This window comes from Adiantum capillus-veneris, chromosome 13 (assembly GCF_014529385.1).
Source record: "Adiantum capillus-veneris isolate H3 chromosome 13, ASM1452938v2, whole genome shotgun sequence".
Lineage (NCBI taxonomy): Eukaryota > Viridiplantae > Streptophyta > Polypodiopsida > Polypodiales > Pteridaceae > Adiantum > Adiantum capillus-veneris.
The window spans coordinates 136,297,606-136,318,841 of record NC_140943.1 but is presented as its reverse complement, the minus strand read 5'-3'; the positions used below and the strand labels follow the sequence as shown (position 1 = coordinate 136,318,841).

At 43.6% G+C, this 21,236-nt stretch overlaps 1 protein-coding gene across 1 annotated transcript in view; it reads right to left on the bottom strand.

Annotated features, from left to right (window-relative positions):
* Positions 1–1,786: 1,786 nt before the first annotated feature.
* Positions 1,787–21,236, bottom strand: part of LOC147444922 (solanesyl-diphosphate synthase 2, chloroplastic-like) — a 28,360-nt gene continuing 8,910 nt past the window's right edge. Inside the window, exons 2-6 of the mRNA XM_086527420.1 lie at positions 6,029–6,177; positions 5,748–5,875; positions 5,565–5,668; positions 2,795–2,922; positions 1,787–2,723 (exon numbers count right to left, since the gene is read on the bottom strand). Coding sequence (XP_086383546.1) covers positions 2,175–2,723; positions 2,795–2,922; positions 5,565–5,668; positions 5,748–5,875; positions 6,029–6,177 — 1,058 coding nt within the window. The 3' untranslated portion in view covers positions 1,787–2,174. The remainder of the gene's footprint in view (positions 2,724–2,794; positions 2,923–5,564; positions 5,669–5,747; positions 5,876–6,028; positions 6,178–21,236) is intronic.

Sequence of the window (21,236 nt, the reverse complement as noted above, 5' to 3'; positions counted from 1 at the left end):
CCATGAGCCCACAATACCCATCAAAGACCTTACTTCTGTCATCTATCGACGGAGAATCAACATTGCAAAACATAATGGGTATTTTGGGAATCTCCACAAATTTGAGGGGCATTCTGGTGATTATTTCAACCACCAAGACAAACAATGAATAATTCGCAAGAAAAACAATTGCATAATTCACGGCCTAGAAACCCGGAAACCAATGTATTTTAACTGGTTGGAATTTTAAAATCTCCGTTAGATTTTGCACTTGCCTTAAAGAAATCCCTGAAATCTACACAAGTTTTAGTGTAATTACCGCCACAAGCTTCAAGTTTTGACCTTTAAAAAAGGGAGAATTCCAAGTTTGCCCTTATTTTCACCAGTTAGGGAAAATGTATTTTTCTAGCCCTGCCTGCCTCTATTTTGAAGTTGACTAGCTAGTAGCTACCCACTCTAATTAAATTGTCACTAGTATCATAATTAAAGGACCACAAAGGGGACAATACTGCAGTTGCCAAATGCAAATGATATGCATTGAAAACCCTTTCTTGCATTGAGAACTCTTTCTTGGCATACTTCTGGACAAATTCTAGCATTTCAGGTGTAAAAATCAGCTCTGGGTTCCATAGATCAACAATTTACACTGCTGCGCAATTGTCGATCCAAGATAACAAAAGCAAGAGATGGTAGTAGACAGTTAACGGCAACAAGTTGAGCAAACAAAGAAGCTTTCGTTTCAAAGCTTATACCACGCTATTCCTGCAGATTATTTTCATCATCACATACTTTCCAAATGATCAATTAGCGTCTTAAGGTCATCAATGCATTTCAGTGTGAGCACATTCAGGTCAGCAGGGGCAGCCCAAAAAAAAAAAAAAGTAATAGTGCTATGAGTGTTTCACCACCTTGAGTATTCTGCACGTATAGGATATATTTATTTATAGTGCCTCAGCCACAACTCATGTAGCTCCCAATAACAACCTCATATCTGATGATCCTAGAAATTATGCCGACCAACAATCTCCACATCTCTCCATCTATGATTTAATTGTCTAGACCGAGTACAATGGTCTAGTCCAAATCAACACCTCACCAATGATATGGATGTGACCAATGTATCAAACAACCATAGCTTACCGTGAGGCTCATAAAGTTGTACCAAGGAGTATATCCACTCCAACATTGCAAAGACCGTATACCCTCATTGTCATTGTTGAAGTAACTACCTCTCATAGATAAAGACGTCTCAGAAAACGGCTGCTGGCTGGTGTAAGGACTCTTTGTACTCGACCAGTTGCTAACCATATGTAACAGGGATGTCGATGCCCCCCACAGTGTGCTGTAGGTAAAATATCATCACCTTGCTCTGGCTATTTACAACCTACAATTTCTTCATAGTCCCAACTTGGGTTTATTTATTATCTGAGTTGAAGAAGCTTGCTCACCTTCACCCTTAAGCAAGCAAGAAGTCAAGTACAGCAACACTTCTTGCTCCTTTCTTCGGACAACATGATTAATACTGAAAACCCAAAACCAAAATACTAAATTTGTTTCGCACTTGTCAGAGTGCAGTGTGGGAGCTTTCTTAGTTGTCCACATTACTATTGCGATACTACCACTCTGCCATTGATAATTCTTTCTAGTGAAAAAAATCAAAATATTAGCTGTATTAAAGGCTTAGTGCACAACAATGTTCGCTGCTTTGAAGGTCGGCCAATGCTGTTGATAAATAAATGATCAGGACTATACAGCTTCAATAAGAACAGTAAGTCTGATGCAATGTACTTAGAATGGCGAATACACCTGAAGGGAAAGAGATTTATTTGCAAAATTAATACAATAAATGACATTGTATACACAGTACAAACAAGGGGAGAAGCACAGTTGCCAAGAATAAAGAGAGCTGATTAGTCTACATCCTGTAAACAAAACTTTATCCTTGGCAGCATCCCCTGTGTTGAAAGCCCATGGGTGGCATATCCAACCATCACACAAGAAACCCAGCACAGGCCTTTTCTGACAATGCAAAGCCTTCCCTATATTCGTTGTGCTGACAGTGCAAAGCCTTCCTTACATTTGTCCTGCTTTGCAGGTGTCGTACTTCCTGAAAAGAAAGCTGGTGTCACGTGTCACATATACACTACAAGGTATCTCATGATACACTGTTGCCAACGTCCACTATAAACGCCTTGTTAGTATAGCCGCTTCAGCACATAGTCAACCATGCCTTCAAGGCTAGATCTAAGTACACCCGGAAGCAGACACTTGAGGCAATTTTTTGCTTCCTCTCCCTTTTGCTTGGCCAAATCACGTGCTCTCTCAATACCTCTACCCTGCTGTACAAGTTTGATAGCAGTTTCCAAGGATCCCTCATCAATAAACTCTGAATCAATAATTCTTCTCAGCTCCTCATCCTCTTCCAATGCAAAGAGGACAGGAGCTGTAAGATTTCCCTTAGAAAGATCACTACCTGCAGGCTTCCCTAACTGCTCTGTTGACTGTGTAAAGTCCAATACGTCATCTACAATCTGAAATGCCAATCCAAGATTCATGCCATAGCCAAACATTTTATCACACACATCAGAGCTGACACTGCTGAATATTGCAGCTCCTCGTGTGCTTGCCGCAATAAGAGATGCCGTCTTATAGTAGCTCTTATCCAAGTAGTCCTGCAAAGTCATATCGCAGTCGAATAGGCTGGAAGCCTGCTTGATCTCCCCACTGGCTAGATCCTTTATTACCTGTCAATTCAATGGCGTCAACAAATGAAGTCCTACAGCACAGAGGCGACGGTAAGCAGAGAGTCACATACCTGACTGATCAGCTTGATGACCTCTATATTCTCCAAGCTGGCCAAATACCACGATGATTGGGCAAATAGGAAATCCCCTGCCAGTACAGCGACTCTTGTACCAAACAGCTGATGAATGGTTTCCTTACCTGAATACAGATAATTATTCCACTGGTGGAGAGCAAAAATAAGCCAATATTACAATCTAAGCAGTTGTCCCTTGCGCCATCAACCTTCCAACAAACTACACAACATAGTATTGGCTTCAGATCCCACCCAACATCCCATAAGAGGTGAAAACGACGAAAGGCTAGGACAACTCTATCGTCAACCCTTGAACAAGATGCCTTACTGGAATTGCAATCACAACACCATGTTGAAAAACAATCAGGAACGAGGGGGGCTCCCACATGTCGAAGAACAATCAGGTGTATAGCTGAATTATATGAAGACGACACAAAAGTCAACTTTATCCTATCATTCAGCTGTACACATGGCCGTAAATGGACTTAGCTATTGACCATCTTCAAACATTAGAGTTTTTGGTTTAAGATGAGGTTTTTTTAGGAAAACATCACAAGAGCTCGACTCACTTGGCTTGTAGCATATCACATTGGAGACTCTTGATGATTTTCTTGGCTTGAGTTCTTATCATAGATATGTATAGATATACCTTCGTAAGGTCAGAATAGTCTGAACTTACAAATTAAAAGAGGGAATAAAACATTCACAAAAGTACAAAACTGAGGGACACAAGAAAACAAGCAAACAAGAAAAAACTAAATCGCTTTATGTGCTACTAAACGAAACTAGATAAAACAAACCATTATTCAGTGGGAAATGCTTTTAGAAATGGCATACGCAAAATAAGTTAAAGCAGCTTACTTACTAAAACTTGAAAACAAGTACTCAACTTCAAACTAACAAGCATAAGACATCTCAAAGGCTTAATCTTAGAAATCAGACTCCAAACAAAAACGTCTAAAGGAACAAATTAAATCCTTATGTAAGCTGAATACTAGAAATGATTACTACTATGAACCGAGGCTAAATATAACAAAAGTAGTACGAAGTTCAAAACTTGACAATATGCAACCTCAACCTCCCTGCTTGACCAAACAAGAAGAATAAGATTATCACATTTATTGTTATGTCCCCCGACATCAAGATGGGCGCCTGCAGTTATGTCCGGCCAGTGTGAACCTGGCCCTTTAGTTATGAAATCCTATAAATAGGACTTGAGCCTCATTTTGTGAGATCTTGTGTGATCACGACACTTGGATTCTAGGCCCTTGGCAGCTCTGCCCGCACACCCATATTGGTGTGGGCTTGGTGGTATGGGACACCGGCCCTTGTGGCAGAGGCTAGCCCACTTGGCTGCAAGCTCCCAGGCTCGGGGGTGAGCCGTATTGGCTCTATGGCTGGGAGGTGAGCCTGATGTCCGCTCACTACGTGTGTCGAGGTTTGAGTTTGGCTTGTGTCATCATTTATGTCATGCGTGCGTACACGATGGATCCGGCGAGGGAGAGCCACTTCCTGCTCGTATGCACGTCATGGCGACGTGCACAAAACCACTAGAGCTCATGGAGCCGTGATGGACCAGCCTAACAGGCTCACCCAACTCTTGTATAGGGTGGTATGTGACATTACTAGCAAGAGAGGAGGGAAAGGGGGACACATGCCAGCCAATTGTGCGAATTTTGCGAGTTCTTTTGAGGTCTCGTGGATTCTCGTGTGTGGAATGTTAATTTGCATGTGGCAGTCACATGGTTGCTTAGCGTGTCTAGGTCCTACCTCTCCGTTGCCATTTATTGCATGAGGGTACCCTCAAGAGCTGCCACTCTAAGGGCATGCAATTGGCGGGAGGAATTGACGGGTTGGAGTATGATTTGCAAATATATGGAAGAAAGGGGAATTTTGTTTTTGTCTTGTGCGCGTTTGGTAGTGGTCCAACGGGGTTGCTCATCGTCACGGGATGTGTAGTGGGCTAAAGCTCTCTACCCACATTGCCTTTGTGAGCCGGGAATCTTTGTTTCCATTGCCCAAATAGTGCATGGTCACTCTCATGTGAAGGGCCGTGCTACCATGCTGGACAAACAGGATGGCAGCATGAGCAACAAATGCTGAGACACTTTGGAACCTGCAGGGCAGCCAGCCCGTGAGTAACCATGGGCGGCCAGACCAGCAGCGCGTAGGGCAGCGTGAAGATTCCTCTTAGGCGGCGCTGCGGGGCAGCTGTCCAAAGTCGGCAGGGCTGAGGGGGGTGTGGCAGTAAAATCTACATTTCTAGCAAGCTGAGACATGACTTATGCCATATGCAGGCATGCGCCATTATGTACTTAACTTTCATATGGCTTCCTTAACCGTTCTTTTGACTTCTATAGCTGAAAACCATGAGAGTCGTTAGAAAAATGAAGTTGCAAGAGGCATGACACAGATAGGGATCGACACCACCATAACCTCCCACTTCTTCAATGTATCCTCTATCAACTTCACAGCCATCGCAAGGATAAGACCATTCATCCTCCCACAATTCATACAATTCCATGATGATTCATTATGTAAGTGAATCAAGAACAAGTTCACATTGTACCTCTACACGGCACAGCCACAAACAACTACAACATCCAAAGGCTTCATAAGATCTACCATCAGAAGGGACATTGCACAGCAATCAAGGCTCAAGAGAATAGACTCAGATGGATACTTCATAACACCCTGCCTTGCAACCACAGCGTCGATGACTTTTCAACAAACAAGTAAGAGTGGTCTAGGACAAAGATAAGCATACCCCTCCTGACGCCACTTTCATCGAGAACATCGTCATGTATCAAACTTGCAGTGTGAATCATCTCAATAACTTCTGCTAATCGACGATGTTGCGGACTCAGGTCCCTACAGCAAAGAAAATTATAAGTGAGAAGCAAATAGATAAGCATCTAAAACTGATTCTCACTATGAAGGAAATTCCTACTTGGCACCAGTAAGTTGTGCTGTCGCCTTGGAGGCTAAGAGAACAAGAGCCGGTCTCATTCTCTTGCCACCTGCACTGAAGATTTGTTCTGCAGCTGCCATAAGCAAGGGATTCTCAGAGCCAACGACCTGCACAGTGATGAGACATGTCAAGAAATTCTACCCAAGTAATACCAACATCAGACATTCTCACACAAAAGCTAAAGACAGATTAATAAAAGCCAGACATGCCTTCAGAATCAATTCTAAACAACTCATATAAAAAAAAGCTCAAATCCATACAGTATGGAGATTTCTGTTCAAGATCTGTAGATCTTCAGCAACAGGTTCCATGAGGGAGGCAACAGACACACCTCCGAGAGCGTCAGCTTGACTTGAGGATGAACCAGAACTAGCAGGTTGCACATCGGCAGGGCTACTCCAATAGTGACCTAAGCAAAATCCAAAAATTGGCTTCAAGTTGCTTTCTTAGACCAAACAATAACAGTAATACGTAAATACAGGCAAAACATAAAAAAGCCTTATTTTTTACCAAACCATTCAAACACCACTCATCATCATCAACAAAACTCACATCTTACTTCATGTTCATGAGAGTATGAGATTTCACCTCTCTATTATTCATGTTCCATTGTAAGTCAATCAACAGACTCATGGAGTCATAAAAGAGGCCCATTAGAATTAGAAGTGCCAAACTTGTTATCTCTGCTAGGAGCCAAATGGTCCTAGAGTACAACAGAAGACGAGATATGAATAAAGGACAACATGCTAATAAAAACTCACTTTGACATTAAGCCTCAAAAATACAGAAGCCACAACGCCCAAGACCAAAGAGTTTGCAGGGGACGTTGAAAGGACCCATTATTATTGTCACAAATTAGTGACGTGGCATGCCCGGACACACTCAGCAGGCTACAGGCCCGGAAAATGCAGCAGGCTGACGAGGCAGATTTCCGGAATTCACTCTGAACATGCTGACGTGGCATACCGTACGGACTTCCATGATTTGCAGCGCTTTTTGCGCTGCACTGCAGACGTGGCCAAGTTGTACGGAATTCCTGCTTTTTGCGCTGGTTAAATCTTACGCTGGCTGAATTGAGAAGCTTTTGGGACATTGCTTTATTTTTACAAGCTTTTAAAAGAGAAGCTTTTGGGGCTCTGCTTTTGGGCATCCCTTGTAACCTATAAATAAGTGGGTAGGGCCCTCACTACTCGAGTATCTGGACACAGAGTCTGAGAGTGAGAACCCTCCCACTCTCTTGTACTTTGAACACAAATTAATACAAAAAGAAATACCGAAAGGAGCACCAATCTTTGGGGCCAATATCTCTAGGCACAGAACTCCGTTGGGCCATGTCGAACCAATTGTGAACTGTGAACTGTTTTGAGGTGAATCTCTGCTGTGTCGCGGTAGAATCTTGACTTGGAGTGTCCAAGTTTGTTATAGTGGTATCAGCGTGCGGCCAATTTCTCTTCTATCGGGAAATCCAATCCTTTTTTCTTGGCACTTGTGGATTCCGACAACAAACAGTCGACTTCCTCTGCATCTGGGGATGCGGGAAGAGATCACGAAGAAGATTCTCATGAAGAGTACGGGCCTACTCAAGCAAAGATTGAAGAAATGGAACACCGACAAATGGTTGACGACGCAACAAAGATGATGATCAACCTTGTGAGGGATCCGAAATTTGCAAAAAAATTTACTTAGACATCCTTCGACGAAGTGCACACCCAATGGCGGTAAGGCCACAGAGCCACCCCTCAAACCGGCACTCAAGAAACCTCCTACTCCGAATGTTTACAGAGCAAGAATTGAAAGAGGTGGTTGATACACGGATTACTCAGCTTTTTGACGCGAACAACAAATCCAAAAAGCACGACAAAAAGCAGAAGAAAGGAACTGACTCCCGGGTTATTTCGATCGTCAATCTACTTTCGCCTCGACAAGAAAGCAGAAGAAGCGTGTGCGATTTGAAGGAGTATCCAGTTCTTCTTCTCCTTCTTCTTCTTCTTCTTCTAATAGTTCTTCTAGCTCTTCTGACTCGAGCGAAGAAGACAAGAAAGGGAAAAAGCAAAGCTTCGGAAAGGGCAAGAAAAAGGCAAAGAATCCTTAAGTTTCGCCCAGTTTCTGACAGTTCTACAAAGGACTCGTCTTCAGATAGTTCAAACTCCGACGATCACAAATTTTTCGCCAAGAAGAAGCATTTTTATAAAGCCAACCAGTATGACTTTCTCGAAGATAAAAGCAAGAAAGTTCGAGAATTTAAAGAAGGTGGACAATCAATTAAGTTTGACTCTTTTTCTGGATTCCGAGATGCTTCGAGGGCTTTGGCCTTCATACAGCAATTTGATATAGCTTTCTCTGGAGAGTATTACTCAGAGCACTCCAAAGATTCGGAGGGCTACCTCTTTCTTCAAGGGAAATGCTCGAACATGGTGGTACACCCTTCTATTGAACAAGAAAGCGCCAGTTAAATGGTTGAAACTTAAAAGGCTTTTTATTTCTTCTTGGCTGACTGGGGAGTACGAACGAGATACACGAACTGCTTGGAATCATCTTCGGATGACCAAGAGAGATTCTTTGGACGCATATTCCAAGAGATTTTGGAGCTCTTTTCTACCAGCTTCTTCATTTAAGAAGATCTCGTTTAAAGAACAGATTGAGCGGTTTTGTTGCGGACTTCCTACGAAGATCCGAGATCACTGCTTAGAACAAAAGTCAGATTCTATTCAAGAACTGATGGGTCATGCAAAACGGGGTTTTGCCATACATTTAGGCAGTTTGACTTACCCCACGAATGAGATCGTGACTCAAAGAACCGAACAGACTTCTAATAATGAAAGTAGGAAGAAGAAGAGCCCCCAAGAAAAGAAAGATAAGGATGCATGACCCCAACTCACTCTTCGGGAGAGGGCCAACTACATCAAAGAGAAGAAGTGTTTAGGATGCGGGGAACATGGGCACATCTCCACAAACTTCCCTAAAAAGGCACCGAAAGAACAAGATGGAGAAAGGCCAGAGAGTTCGAAAAGCAGCTGAGGAGCGTGGACGAAAAGACAAGATGAAAGTAGGACTGGTTCCAGATTGCATGGGTACTGACCCAAGCATGATTGATGAAAGTACAGAACTTTGCCAAGCTTGGGGCAAAGTGAAAGGTCAAGAAGCCTTGATATTCTTTGATGGAGGAGCCAAGGCCAACTTCATTTCACCTGAATTGGCGGCACGGCTCGAGATTACACCCGATCAAATGGGACCACAAGCAGAGGCAATTCTAGCGCCACTTGACAGGGACATACGTGGCCATTACACCTATCATTGGAAAACTTCGGTTGCATTGCCAAGGGTATTTGGGACACGAGGACTTCTACATAATGCCCTTGGAAGGTTGTGATGTCCTCCTAGGAGTCCCTTCGTACCATAAGAACAACGCCATGGTCAATTATCGGGCAAAAAAAGCGACATTGACTACTGAAAAGGGCCGAAACATTCTACTTGATGTGAAACTTAAGGGAGAGTGAGAGTCCATCTGTAAGGTGCAGCGTAATAAATGTTTGAACTTTGCTAAAGATGAGTGCTCCGAACTGTGCTCAATGTTTCTTTTGTTCTTATGGAAGGGAGAGCCTTCCGTTCTTAATGAGAGAATGCAATGATCACAAACAAGTGAATGGACACTGTGCGTGCAAGTGTATGAGACTGAGAGATAGAGAGAGAAGAGAATACGGCACCAGAGACGTTGTAAAACCCTCCTCCGAAGGCCCCACTCTCGTCGGCGAGAGTCGTCTACTATTGATTGCACAAACTGGTACAAATGAGAAGCATGTGACTAATGCAAGTCGAGGCTAGATCGATGACGATGACGGGGATGGCGAAACCAACCAAGGGGCTGAATTCTGTTGTTCTTGTACTGCTGTCCAAAAACGCGCTGGTTTGCTGGTCTTTATGGCTGAAAATATGCTACTATTGTGGGGCTGAAATGGCTATGGAAAGAGGCTGAAAATGGCCTGCTGCAAATCGCCCCAAGGGTGAGATCTGTGGCGGTCAATGCTTAATGAAAAACGCTAGACCTGTTGACACTTGGCGATGGGAGGTATCTACTGAAAATGCCAAGGCTGGGGACTGTAGGGCGATGGTGTCTTGCTGAAAACACCAAGCAATGAGAGGCTTTGGTGATGTTGATGAAAAATGCTAGGGGAGTTTGCTTGAAGGAAAAACGCCAAGGGTTGGGAGTCTTACTGAGAGAGAGGGGAAACCTGCCGAGGGCCTGTGTTCTCCTTGCTCATCTGCCAAATAGTGCTAGCCTTGGTTTGCTTATATATTATCTTATCCAATTTGCCCTACCTACTTTCCAACAAAAGTCACTTAAAAATAATAAGTGAAAAATGTCAAAAATAGGGAAAATAGACTAAATGCACTGGAAAATTTCCCTTAAGGATTCTAATGGATTCTGATGGGAATGCTTATGATCATGCTGTGTGCAACCACAGGATATGCATCTACACTAAGTGTCTGGACATGCACGGTCTGCGAACACTCACAAAAGTGCCAGATCACTTCCTATTCTAGACTGACTTGAGTGAACTGAACCCTGATCATGCTGTATCTTGTCCACGGACACATGGGGTTGGATGTGTCACGTGACATCCCCTCCTTTTCAACGTAAGGTACTGGTACCAAACTGTATGGCGTCGAACAGATCGCCAATAGCATCCGGAATCCTGGAAGAGACTCTTCGCCGGCCCACTCTGAGGTGTGGGTCGTGCGATACTTGAACTTCATAAAGGTCTGCAGCGCTTGCTTGTTTGGGCCGCGGCGAAAGCGACACAAAGTCTTCTGTGGCTCCTTCGATGCTTCAACTTCGTCTAGAGTCATGCTTCTTCGGTCTTCAAGAATCTCCATGGCTGAAGATTCATGAAACCACTTTAAACACAAAAACATGAACATACCTATTCCATGTAATGTGACTGGAAAAAATCTTGTCTTCTGCAAAGACTGTGCATGCAATGTAGATGAACAAATAGACAGAGTGCCAAACCGTTCACCACACACACGCAAATAATGAGATCGAATCTTTCTCTTTTGATATAAATCAATCAACTATGGCAATTCACAACGGAAATGCCCATGCTTGGTGCTCATACTTTCATGTGCTCTTTCTGATACAATGTCATGCCAAGGAAGAGACATGGAATGTGACTTCCTTAAATGCATACTTTTCAACTTTTCATGAACAATCCGCATACATCCGTGCTCATTCATGAGTGAAACGTGCTCAACGTACAATATGTCATACCTAGGAAAAGGTATCACATAAAGACGCTGACTAAAATATAGGACGATCACGAATGAAACACTCGAACAATGCGTTCTGACTAATCATGCGAACACATAATACTTCCTGTGAGGGTTCTTGAGACCTAGGCTTGAGAGCCAAGATCGGTTCTTCACGAGGGATCGAAACTTCCTAAGGAGGTTCTTTGGACCTCGACTCGAAAGCCAAGATTGGTTCTTCGTGATTGATCGAATCTGCAACAAGGTTAGCTTCGCTAGAGAAAGTATCAACTAACATCTCATCCTTGTGAACAATCACATCATCTTCTAGCAAATCATCATGCTTGTGAGAAATCACAACTTGATCATGCAAATCATCATGCTCATCATCATGCAAATCATTGTCATTCAAATTATCATGCAAATCATGTGTTTCTTGCTTTGGAGAAGTAGAGACTGAAAAAGTCTCCTTTTCCTGATTCTGTGCAAAGTGCGCTTGCACTTGAGAAAAGAGTCGCCACAACTCTTTCATGTGTTGGTCGCCCTTCTCTTGTCTTGCTTTATTCTCGCGACCATATTCTGCTTGTCTTTCATTGTTCTCGCGATCAAATTTTGATGGTCTTTCTTTGCCTTCCAAGCGTGCTTGCTCGTGCTCACGCTCTATGGCTGCCATTCCTTCTTTGTATTCACAATCTATGGCTACCCTTCGTTCTTCGTATGCCTTTTTTTCTGCTTCTCTTTCTGCTTTTCTTTCTTCGCATTCTAACCGTCTTTCCATAATCCATTGCTCCAACTCCTCCATAGGAGTTAGTGCAATCCTTGGCATAGATGGGGAAGGGGGAGGGTCGGGAAAACCTCCTGGTGGAAAAAATTCTTCGTCGCCTCTCTCATGCTTATCACCTGCGAACCGCTTCGAGTGATGACCATGCACTATGATCTTTGGTTCTTAAGTTCACGAGGAACTTGGGTTCTTGAGGGTCTTGGGTTCTTGAGTTCTTGAGGGTCTTCAGGTTCTTGAGGGTTTTCTTTCACTTGCAATCTGTGTTTGAGAAGGATCTATTCTTCACCCGAGTTCTGCTCTTTTCTGTGGGTGCACCCCTTGGCGACCTTGCGCTCACACCAAGGTTGCTTTTTCCCACCTCACGTCAATTGGCCGGCCACTAAGTGCACGGTCCGCTCTCAATGAGTGAAAAGAGGCACAAGGGGAAGCTGGACAAGCCCTTCTTTCTTGGGATCCTGTCACTCTTCAAAAACACGATTAGGAATCGACACACCCCAGTGAACTTGGGTTCGTGCAACGCAACAAGCAAAAAAAATTCTTGTGATTCTTGTGGTTCTTTCCTTGAGTGATACAGAACACTGTCAAAGCTCTGATACCAATGTAAGGTGCAAGGAATGAATGTTTGAACTTTGCTCAAGATGAGTGCTCCGAACTGTGCTCAAGGTTCCTTTTGTTCTTATGTGGCAGGGAGAGCCTTCCGTTCTTAATGAGAGAATGCAATGATCACAAACAAGTGAATGGACACTGTGCATGCAAGTGTATAAGACTAAGAGATAGAGAGAGAAGAGGATACAACACTAGAGACGTAAAACCCTCCTCTGAAGGCCCCACTCTCGTCGGCCAGAGTGGTCTACTATTGATTGCACAAACTGGTATAAATGAGAAGCATGTGACTGACACAAGTCTAGGCTAGATCGATGACGACGACGGGGATGGCGAAACCATTCTAAGGGCTGAATTCTGTTGTTCTTGTACTGCTGTCCAAAAACGCTGCTGGCAGAATTCTGCTAATGCTGAAAACGCTATGGAAAAATGCTGGTTTGCTGGTCTTTATGGCTAAAAATCTGCTACTGTTGTGGGGCTGAAATGGCTATGGAAAGAGGCTCAAAATGGCCTGCTGCAAATCGCCCAAAGGCTGAGATCTGTGGCGGTCAATGCTTAATGAAAAACGCTAGCCCTGTTGACACTTGGCGATGGAGGTATCTGCTGAAAACGCCAAGGCTGGGGACTGTAGGGCGATGGTGTCTTGCTGAAAACGCCAAGCAATGAGAGGCTATGGCAATGTTGATGAAAAACGCTAGGGGAGTTTACTTGAAGGAAAAACGACAAGGGGTTGGGAGTCTTGCTGAGAGAGAGAGGGAACTTGCTGTCGAGGGCCTGTGTTCTCCTTGCTCATCTGCCAAATAGTGGTAGCCTTGGTTTGCTTATATATTATCTTATCCAATTTGCCCTACCTACTTTCCAACAAGTCACTTAAAAATAATAAGTGAAAAATGTCAAAAATAGGGAAAATAGGCTAAATGCACAAGAAAATTCCCCTGAAGGATTCTGATGGATTCTACTGGGAATGCTTATGATCATGCTGTGTGCAACCACAAGATATGCATCTACACTAAGTGTTTGGACATGCACGGTCTGCGAACAGACTCACAAAAGTGCCAGATCACTTCCTAGTCTACACTGCCTGGAGTGAACTGAACCCTGATCATGTTGTAGCTTGTCCACAGACACATAGGGCTAGATGTGTCCCTATTGACTCAGCTTCGGCCGTTTCGAAATTAATGAAATCCGGTCTATTTGTTTACTCGATCTTCTTCAAAAAGTTGAATGATGAACATAGGAAAAATATGTATGAACTTGATAAAGAACGCCAAGATTTTCTCCACACTCATGCCTATTGTTTTTCTAAGGGCCTGCCAGGCGAGTTGCCACTAGCTCATCCTAAGGATCATACCATTGATCTAATACCTGGAATCACACCACCGAACCGACCACCTTACCGTGTGAGCCGAGCCCAGAATGAAAAGATTATGAACCAAGTGAAAGACCTCTTGGAAAAGGGTCTTATCTAGCCAAGTACTTCACCTTACTGCTCTCCGGTGTTGTTGGTTTTGAAGAAAGACGGATCTTGGTGAATGTGCATTGACTATAGAGCTCTCAACAAAATCCCCATCAAGAACAGATTTCCGATTCCTAGGATCAATGATCTTCTAGACCGACTACAAGGATCCTCTTGTTTCAGTAGGATCGATTTGAAGAGCGGATATCATCAAATTCGAATCGCACCGTTGTTTCAGCAGCATCGGTTTAAAGAGCGGATATCATCAAATTCGAATCGCACCCGGAGATGTCTATAAGACGGCTTTTCAGACGACCTTCGGTTTATTTGAATTTTTGGTGATGCCTTTTGGCCTTACCAATGCTCCAACGACCTTTAACTGAATGATGGACACGATTTTCAGAGAGTACAAATCTTTTGTTGGCACTTTCTTTGATTATATTATTGTCTTCTCCAAGGATGAGGCAGAACATAGAGAACATGTACTATAGGTCTTTCAAGCATTGCGAGATCACAAGTTGGTGATTAATACAAAGAAGAGTGAATTTTTCCTACCAGAGATACACTTTTTGGGACGCATTGTCTCATTAGCAAGAGTGCAGATGGACCCAGCCAAGATTGAGACTATACGTGATTGGCCCAATTTGAAGAATGTCCATGAAGTTAGAAGCTTCTTGGGCTTATGTTCTTACTGCCGGCGGTTTATCAAAAGAATGTCCATGAAGTAAGAAGCTTCTTGGGTTTATGTTCTTACTACCGGTAGCTCATTAGAAAGTTTGCAAAGGTTGCTTCCCCTTCGCATTTTGTTGACACAGAAAGGAGTCCCTTTCTCATGGGGACCCACAGAGTGACTGCCTTTCGAATATTGAAAGAGAAATTGACTACAGGACCAGTTTTGACTTTGCCGGATTTGCGGAGTCATTCGAAGTATTTTGTGATGCTTGTGGTCGTAGTCTGGGTGTGGTCTTATTGCAAGAAGGCCATGTCATTGCCTATAAGAGTCGATTGTTTACAAGGCCCGAATTGACAGCACAGATTTATGAGAAAGAGCTTTTAGCAATTATCCATGCTCCCACTCAGTGGCGACATTACCTACTCGGAGCCGATTTTACGGTCTTCACAGATCACCAGAGTTTTCGCTACTTCTTGTCACAGAAGCAGCTATCGGAAAAGCAGATGCGGTGAGCGAACATCTCGTCACAGTTTCACTTCCAGATTGTCCATGTGCAAGGACAGAAGAACTTGGTGGCAGATGCTTTGTCCCGAAAGCCGTTGATCTTGGCTATTTCCGCGATACATCATAGAAGCCTCGAGGACATGGTCGATTAGTATGCCTCAGATCCAGATTTTGCAGACGTATTCAGTCAAATACAAAATGGGGAGGTAGTAGCGGGATACTCCGTTCGGGATGGCTACTTGATGAAGAAAACAATGTTGTGCGTTACATAGCCGTTGAGAGAAAAGGTTCTAACCGAATGCAACTGTCCACCATTTACGTGTCACTGCGGCATTAATACCACCTTGAAAGGTGTGGAGAGATACTTCTTTTGGCCGAGACTCAAGAAGGACATGGACGATTTTGTACGCAGTTGCTTGGTATGCCAGAAGGTCAAGTTTGACAAGCATAAAGCACAAGGATTGTTACAGCCTTTACCCATTCCCATCCGCCCCTGGGAAAGTATTGCTATGGATTTCATTTTTGATCTCTTGAAAACACAGAGTGGATGTCACGAGGACGTGGCAGTTATTAACCATGTCACAGAGATGTGGCAACTGCTAACCTTGGTTGTTGGTTTCTTTCCAATGGGGTTTATTTTATTTGTTTTGAGACCCTCTTTTTGAAGTAGCAAACGGTCGGACATTGTATGGCCAATGTGAACGGTAGATTCACCCGCAGACGGGAAGTGGTCGGCACTGGAATTTGTATGGTAAGAGGATGTCTAGGCTCAGAGCAAGAACATATAGGTCCCCCCGTCGCACTTAGCAAGTTGGTGGATACTAGGAAGTGAACTCAATTAAGGCGTAAAGTCAAGGTGGGACTACCAACAAAAAGTATCCGACAGTTGGGCCACATTGCACTTTTGGATGCGGTCCCAATGAGGATAGATGGTCAGAAGACTAGTGGGAGCCCAACGGAAGCATCTCCTAAAATTTAGGGAACTGCTATTTTGGGCCGTGAAATGTGTTCGCGTCATTACCTCCGGTATGACTAGGGGAACACTTTATAACTCTGCCGCGAAGTCAACTGACGTGTCGGTTGGGATATTTTTAAGCTGCGAACCCGAAACGGGAAAATGCTTGAAAATGCGCCAAGTGTCACATTTTCATGCACTTGCTTCTTCCATAAAAATGGGCGCTGAATTTTTAAGCTGGGAAGGCCTCATTATGCAATTTGTTACAGGTTAAGAGCTAAGAAGTGCTTCCTTTCCCTCTCATGTACAGTGTGGTGCTAGGAGTGATGCCCTACACACTACACACTGCTCTCTCTCTCCCCTACGTGCAGTTATGTGATGCCCCACAAGAGGGCTACTCATTTGACTGATGTACAGTTGTGTGGGTTCATGCTTTTGTGTTGAGGCAAGAGCCTCCTTGAGCAGGAACAGGGGTAGCTAGCTGCTGCTCCAAAGCAGGCACTGGTGAGGGTCATAACCTCACCGTACAGGTGCAAAATCAGCGTTGTGTATGCGCTGTAAATTCACTGTTTTTCAGCCATACGGACGCCAAGACCATTGGGAATCGTGCCCCACTGGCAAAGGACAGTTAGGGGACTGTTTGGGGCTGAAAACAGGGCAAAAACCAGTGAATACAGCGTGCTGAATTTACTGTTTTTGGGCAGGAAACAGAGGGTATACGCCAGTGCAAGTGAGTTCTAGCAAGGGAATTGGTTTCGCGCAAATTTTGGGGCTGTTATGCTGCCGAAATTTGGCCAAATCAAATGGTATCTAGGTGGATACACGTGAAGGATTCCCAAGACCTTACCTTGTAATATACCCTCCTAAAGAATAAAGAAATACCGAAAGGGGCGCCAATTTTGGGGCCTACAGATTGTCGGTGTCTGCTCGGAGCATTCTAGCTGCTGAGCCGTGTGTGTATTCAAGTGTTAGTTCCCGTCGCAGGTTCTTTTTGTAAAGTGCTCTGTGTGTGAGTCTAAAGTAAAGAATTTCGGGTGAAAGCCAACGCCTACCGCCCTACGGGCCAGTTTCAGTGGACACGATGGTATCTGGACTATTATTGACAGATTTAGCAATCAAGCTCATTTCATTCCAATGAAGAAAAGAGTCAAGCCAAATCACTTAGCGAGATTGTTCATTGCCCAAATATTCGGATTACATCGCATGCATGAGACAATTGTCTCTAACAGAGATCCCCGACTTGCGAGTTTGTTTTGGAAGGCTATTTGGGAGAACATTGGCACGCGGTTGCAGTTCTCGTCATCTTTCCACCCGCAAACAGATGGGCGATCTAAGGTTGCAAATTCCATCGTTCTGGATTTATTGAAGTCTTATAACCTCGGATTAGAAGACTCAATGGGAAAAGTATTTGCCCTTGATGGAGTTTGCCTACAATAACACGATTCACTCTTCGGCGGGGAAGGCGCCATTTGAGATTATTGAAGGTGCTCCGAAGGTTCACTCTTCTTAAGTACGAAAGATAAGATTTTTGAAGCAGACCAGTACACGAGGGACTTGGACACTGCTTTTGCAAGGTCCAAGAAATCTCAGGAAAGACACAAAAAGGCAACAAATCGACATCGTCGCGATTTGAAATTAAAGACGGAAAAATACAACTTTTTGTACCTTTTTTTTGTTGCCCAAAAAAAAAAAAGTGAGGCAAAAGTAACCATATGTTTTGACCACCAACCGGCCATGGAGCATGTCAAAGGAATAATGGATCTCTTACTAAGTAGAACCTTGGGAACAATATGAAGTACTAAATACAGCAAGCATAAAAAACTAGGTTTAGCATTATGACCTCTAGAATCCTATAGAAACTACTCAAAATCTAGCCAAATTTTTAGTTTATGATTAAATATAGTTACTATATACAAAAAACACACAATTGGCCTAAGAAACTACCAATATTGAGAACGCTACACTTGCTAGATTAAAATGTCTTGTATTCTTCACCAATCAAAAAACTCAACCATCATCGTTGTAAGGTGCCCTACCTAGTTTCCAACAAAAGTCACTTAATAAATAAGTGAAAAATGTCAAAAATAGGAAAAATAGGTTTAATGCTCTGGAAAATCCCCCTGATGGATTCTGATGGGAATGCTTATGATTATGCTGTGTGCAACCGAAGGATATGCATCTAATCTAAGTGACTGGTCATGCACGGTCTGCGAACAGACTCACAAAAGTGCCAGATCACTTCCTATTCTAGACTGGCTTGACTGAGCTGAACCCTGATTATAATGTAGCTTGTCCACGGACACATAGGGTTGGATGTGTCACGTGACATCCCCTCCTTTTCAAAGTGGGGTACTGGGACCGAACTAGATGGCGTCGAGGAAGATCGCCAATAGCATCCGAAATCCTAGAAAGGACTCTTCGCCGGCCCACTCTGATGTGTAGGCCGTGCGATACTTGAACTTCATAAAGGTCTACAACGCTTGCTTCTCTGGGCCACGGCGAAAGCGACACAAAGTCTGTTGTGGCTCCTTCGATGCTTCAACTTCGTCTAGAGTCATGCTTCTTTCTTCTTCAAGAATCTCCATGGCTGAAAATTCTTGAAACCACTTCCAACACAAAAACATGAACATACCTATTCCATGTAAAGTGACTGGAAAAAATCTTGTCATCCTCAAAGACTCTGCATGCAATGTAAATGAACAAAGAGACGAAGTGCCAAACCGTTCACCACACATACGCAAACAATGAGATCGAATCTTATCTTGTTGATCTAAATCAATCAGCTGTGGCAATTCACAACGGAAATGCCCATGCTTGGTGCTTATAATTTCATATGCTCTTTCTACAATTGTGTCGTGCCAAGGGAGAGACATGGAATGTGACTTCCTTGAATGCATACTTTTCAGCTTTTCATGAATAATCCGCATACATATGTGCTCATTCATGAGTGAAACGTGCTCAACGTACAATATGTCATGCCTAGGAAAAGGGATCACATAAAGACGTTGTCTAGAATACAGGAAACAATCACGAATGGAACACTCGAACAATGCGTGCTGACTAATCATGAGAACACATAGTACTTCCTGTGAGGGTTCTTTGGACCTAGGCTCAAGAGCCAAGATCGGATCTTCGGAATCTAGAGAATCTTCTTGTGGGGGTTCTGTGGACCTCGACTCGAAAACCAAGATCGATTCTTCATGATTGATCAAATCTGCAATGAGGTTGGCTTTACTAGAAAAAGTGTCAACCAAACCATCATCCTTGTGCACAATCACATCTTGATCATGCAAATCATCGTGCTCATCATGATCATTCAAATCATCATGCTTATCATCATGCAAATCCTCTGTATCCTGCTTTGGAGAAGACGAGACCGAGAAAGTCTCCTTCTCCCGAATCCTTTCAATCTTCGCCTGCACATTAGAAATGAGAGATGGAGAATGAACAACTTGCTCTCTACGAAGGACAATGGGAGTCACTTTTGGCATAGAAACCGAACGTATTTTCCGCCCAATCAATGAGAGGGTTATGCTCATGAAACCATCGAATGCCCAAAATCATATCACATCCTAAAAGAGGAGAGCCTAAAAATTTTCTACGGAAAGCAGCTTGTTGATCTGTAAACAACACATCAAAGCACTCCTTCATGATGAGAGAGTCCATACCAAGAGCGAAGCCAGAGACCTCGAGAGGAGATTTTTGACTAACCTCTAGGCGGGCTCTCTCAACAAGAGAGGGATTAATCACATCATGCATACTGCCTGGATCAAACAATATGACAAAACGCTGCCCCGTAATATGACCATAACATTTAATGAGACTCATCAATGGGAGGGTCGTGAGAAACTTGGGACACACTCGTGTTGTCATTTAATGCAATGACAGAGAAAGGGGGTTCTGTGGATTCTTTAGATTCGTTCAATTCAAGCTTAGGACATGTTCTTTTTATGTGACCCTTGATGTGCCAATGAAAACAACGACCTTCCTTAGAATAAGTGCTTTGCTCTTCCGACGTGATGTATTCTCCTAAAATTCCTTGTGCTACCTTTTCATCAAGAGTGAGCTTAGGATTAGCAATTGTGTTAGCTTTACCCTTAGTGTCACGTGACACATCCAACCCTATGTGTCCGTGGACAAGCTACAGCATGACCAAGGTTCAATCAGTCAAGTCAGTCTAGAATAGGAAGAGATCTGGCACTTTTGTGAGTCTGTTCGCAAACCGTGCATGTCCAGACCCTTAGATTAGATGCATATCCTCTGGTTGCACACAGCACGACCATCAGATTCCAGTCAGATCCCATCACTAGCATTTTTACAGTGCATAGACCTATTTTTCCTATTTTTGACATTTTTCACTTATTATTTTTACGTGACTATTGTTGAAAAGTAGGTAGGGCAATTTTGCTAAGTTTGTATAAATAAAAACCTAGCGCTAGCACTTTCTGGCAGAAGAGGCAGCAGGAGCACCTTGCTCAACAGGCAACTTCTCAACAAGACCAACTCCTGCGACTACTCTGGCGTTTTCTCCACAGAAGACCTAGCATTTTTGCATCAGATCAGCCTTGGCGATTTGTGCACAGCGGAAGAGCCCCGATGTCGTCAAGACACAGCAGATCGGCCTAGCGTTTTGCATTTGTAGAACCACCGACGACAGTAGAACAAATTTCAGCCCTAGCGTTTTTGGTTTGCAACCCAACCTCAACGTTTTTGCATATCATCGCGACGAAACATCAAGAACCACCAGCATTTTCAGTTTTCAGCCTTTAGCACTCACAAACAAGTCCCGAACCTCGCAGATCTCACCTTCCCGCAGCAGTTCCTCACCGCACGGTGGGATCCATTGAAGTTTGCAGTTTCAGCCCAGAAAACGCAGATTTCAGCATCTGCGTTTTCAGCGCGTCATCGTCGCGTCGTCGCCATCGACATCGTCTCCGACAGAGAGTCAAAATTCAGTAGATAAAGATTTGCAAATTTCAGCCCTTAGCGATTTCAGATTTCATCCCGTCCGTCGTCGCCAACATCGTCGGCAAGTCCAAGCATTGTAGAGATTTGTGCAATCATAAGTAGGCTGCTCTGGCCATAAAGAGTGGGGCCTTTGGAGGAGGGTTTTACAACGTCCCTCGTATCGTATTCTCTTCTCTATCTCTCAGTTTCATGCACTTCCATTCGCAGTGTCCATTCACTTTGTTCGTCTCCATTGCACTCTCTCATTAAGAACGGAAGGCTCTCCCTTCCATAAGAATAAA